This window comes from Grammomys surdaster, unplaced genomic scaffold, assembly GCF_004785775.1.
Source record: "Grammomys surdaster isolate TR1022 unplaced genomic scaffold, NIH_TR_1.0 125430, whole genome shotgun sequence".
NCBI lineage: Eukaryota > Metazoa > Chordata > Mammalia > Rodentia > Muridae > Grammomys > Grammomys surdaster.
The window spans coordinates 347,975-351,750 of record NW_021620297.1 but is presented as its reverse complement, the minus strand read 5'-3'; the positions used below and the strand labels follow the sequence as shown (position 1 = coordinate 351,750).

At 46.4% G+C, this 3,776-nt stretch overlaps 1 protein-coding gene across 3 annotated transcripts in view; it reads left to right on the top strand.

Moving 5' to 3' along the window:
• The window catches only part of Lgals4 (galectin 4), a 7,670-nt gene extending 6,998 nt beyond the window's left edge, over positions 1-672 (top strand). For 2 of the 3 annotated variants that reach the window (XM_028786234.1, XM_028786232.1), the window contains 2 exons: positions 223-385; positions 461-672. In XM_028786234.1, the coding sequence (XP_028642067.1) occupies positions 223-385; positions 461-607 (310 nt within the window). In that variant the 3' untranslated portion in view covers positions 608-672. The remainder of the gene's footprint in view (positions 1-222; positions 386-460) is intronic. The other variant, XM_028786233.1, reaches the window with a different exon arrangement.
• The last annotated feature ends 3,104 nt before the right edge of the window (positions 673-3,776 follow it).

Genomic DNA, 3,776 nt, shown 5'->3' with positions numbered 1-3,776 from the left:
TCCTCCCTCAGACCTGGGGGTCCAGGCACCAGCCCTCCTCCATCAGACCCGGGGGTCCAGGCACCAGCCCTCCTCCATCAGACCTGGGGGTCCAGCGCCCTCCTTTCTCAGACTCAGGGGCTCTGCCTCAGCCATCCTCTCAGACCCAGGGGTTGAGGTCCCAGCTTTCTTCCTTTGGAGTCTCAGACACTGGATACCATTTGACACCTTATTTGTCTTCAGCTTTATCATCAACTTCAAGGTGGGATCATCCGGGGACATAGCTTTTCACCTGAACCCCCGCATAGGTGACAGTGTGGTTCGCAACAGCTACATGAATGGTTCTTGGGGCTCCGAAGAGAGGAAGGTGGCCTACAACCCATTTGGCCCTGGGCAGTTCTTCGATGTGAGTCTGAGGGTCCCCTTCCCGCCTCCCACAGATCCCAGTCCTTCTGGACCTCACCTCTTCTCTCCCCTACAGCTGTCAATCCGCTGCGGCATGGATCGATTCAAGGTGTTTGCCAACGGCCAGCACCTTTTCGACTTCTCGCATCGGTTCCAAGCCTTCCAAAGGGTGGACATGCTGGAGATCAAGGGTGACATCACCTTGTCCTATGTCCAGATCTGAGCTCCTCCTGGGGAACGAAGCAGAAAGATCCCCAAGTCCCATCTGAGCCCCTAATAAACCATTGACGGGGTCTTGTGTGTGAGTGTGTGTGAATGTGTATGAATGTGTGTGAGTGTGTGTATGTGTGTGAGTGTGTGTGTGTGTGTGTGTGTGATTCATTCACCTCTCCCATGTCTCCCGTGGCCCTGCTCTTTCTTGCACTGTTGTGGAGACATGCGCCCCTCTCTCTCCCACTCCAATAAACCGAGGTATGCTCTATACCATGGCTTTATGCAAATCAACCCATTCCCTCCTCACACCAAATTGCAAGAGTTAAGAATTACTGCTATAATGTATCCATAACAGATGAGGAAACAGGCAGGGCAGCGGGGGTCGGGGGACAGAAGGGACAATAAACAAAGTGCAGCAGCACATCCTTTTAATCCCTACTTGGTAAGTGAAGATAAGAAGTTCAGAAGTTCATGATTATCCTTGGTTACACAGTGTGTTAGGGGCTAGCCTGTGGTACATGAGACCCTGTTACAGAAATGAAGGGAGGAAAGGAAAGGGGAAAAGGAAGGAGGAAGGAAGAGAGGGAAGAAGAAAAGCAGCAAATTGCCTGGCTTGGCAATTTGCCTGTCTCAACAAACAAACAAACAAACAAACAAATAAACAAAACACATGACTTTGAGACAGGTTAACACATGTCTGTGGCTCCAGTACTTGGAAGACTGAAGCAGAAGGACCAGGCCTTCAAGGCTAGCCTGGTCTACACAGTGTAAGACTATATAATGAGAACCTGTCTCCAAAAATAATTTCTTTTCTTTTTTTTTTCTGCATAATGTCCTACAATCTTAGCACACAGGAAGTTAAGCCAGTAGGATTACAGTCACATTGAGGCTAGCCTGAGCTAAGAGTAAAATTCTGTCTCAGAATAGAGAGGAAGAGGGGAGGGTGGGAAGAGAAGAAGGGAATAGAGGGAAGGACAGGGAAAGAAGAAGAAATTGTCCAAGGTTACAGAGCCTATACACCTCAGAACGAGGAATGCGGTCCAGTATCCTGCCGTGCCATCCATCTGCCCACTTACCCATCTGTGACATCTAGTTTTTATAATTTTTTTTGAGACAGACTCTCACTTTGCAGCCCCAACATGGAACTCACTATGTAGATCAGGCTGGCCTCAAACTCAAAAATATCTACCTGCTTCTGCCTAAGTGCTGCGATTACAGGATTGTACCCACCCCTTGTAGCTTGTGATGGCTTTGGTTATCAACCTGACACATCTAGAATCACCTGCAAATAGAGTCTCAGCAAGGGCTTCTCTAAATCAGGTTGGCCTGTAGTTGGGTCTGTGGAGATTACTTTATTACTTTGATGGAGACAGCCCCCTGTAGGTGGCACCATTCCTTAGGCAGGGATCCTGGACTGCCTATGTGTAGAGGGATTGAGGACAAGTAAGTTTTCATCTTCTCTCTGCTCTTGACTGTGGATGTGACCAGCTGCCTCAAGATTTGGTTCCTGTTTCCACTGTCCCACAACCTGGAGCCATGAGCCAAAAAATCTTTTCCTCCTGAGTTGTTTTGGTCAGGGTGGTTCATCACAGCAGCAGAAATAAAAGCAAGATACCATTTGACCTTCCATCATTCTCTCCATTCATGAGGCTAGCCATAAGTCTGTCTGTCCGTCCATCCATCCATCCATCCATCCATCCATCCATCCATCCTTCTATCTGTCCAGTCTGTTCATTTGTTCATCCATCATCCATCTACCGTCTATCCATCCATCCATCCATCCATCCATCCATTCATCTATCCATCCATCCATCCATCATCCACCCATCTACCCATCCATCCATCATCCATCCATCCATCTATCTGTCCTTCCACCTATCCTGTCTGTCCATTCATCCATCCATCATCCATCCATCCATCTATCCATCCATCCATCTATCTGTCCATCTGTCCTTCCACCTGTCCTGTCTGTCCATTCATTCATCCATCATCCATCCATCCATCTATCCATCCATCCATCTATCTGTCCATCTGTCCTTCCACCTGTCCTGTCTATCTATTCATTCATCCATCATCCATCCATCCATCTGTCCATCTGTCTGTCCATCCATCCATCCATCCATCCATCCATCCATCCATCCATCTGTCCTTCCACCTGTCCTGTTAAATAGTCTGTCCATTCATTCATCCATCATCCATCCATCCATCCATCCATCCATCCATCCATCCATCCATCCAGGCACCTGTCAACAACCACCCATCCACCAGTGCTAGCCCTGCCCTCTTCTCTGCCCGTCCACATACCCACCTACTCATCAAGAACTTTCTGAACTTCCAAGCACTCATCTCCAACCTGCTCAGCTAGCCCCACCTGTCATCTATCATTCTTCCAGTCCTACATTTGCATCCTAGGGTCATCCTTTCCATCCACCAAAATGCACAGCACCGCAACTAAACTAAACACACACACACTCACAAAGAAAAGTGCCTGCCCTAACGTCTATCCACGTAATACTCTTTACACCCTACTTTCATCCACCCTTCCGCTCCTCCTTCTCCCCTCCTGTCTTCCTCTCTCCCTCCTCCTTCTTACTCGAGACAGGGGCTAACCTGGAACTTGCGAGGTCGCCAAGGCTTACTTAGAGGTTTCAACAGTCCTCCTGATTTTCAAGGGCTGGAATTACACGCACACACATACCTGGTGTGTACGTATTACCATAATATTTCTGCATTTCTAAAAAAGAAACCAAAGTTCTCACTACAAGTGTGCGTATCTCTGTGTGTGTGTGTGTGAATGCATGTGTGCCCATATGTGTGTGTGCCTGTTTGTGTATGTGTGTGTGAGTGTGTGTGTTTGTGTATATGTGTGAGTGTATATGAGTGTATATGTTTGTATATGTGTGGTTGTGTCTGAGTGTATGTTTGTATATGTATGCTTGTGTATGAGTGTGTGTTTGTATGTGTGTGTGTTTGACATGGGTTTTGTTATGTAGCATAGGCTAGCCTGAAACTGTTTAAAAAGTAAAACAATTTATTTACACCTATGTCTATGTATATGTGTGTACTACATTATACATATACATCATATACATATACATATACATATCATATACATATACATATCATATACACTACATATCATATACACATACATATACATATCATATACATATCATATA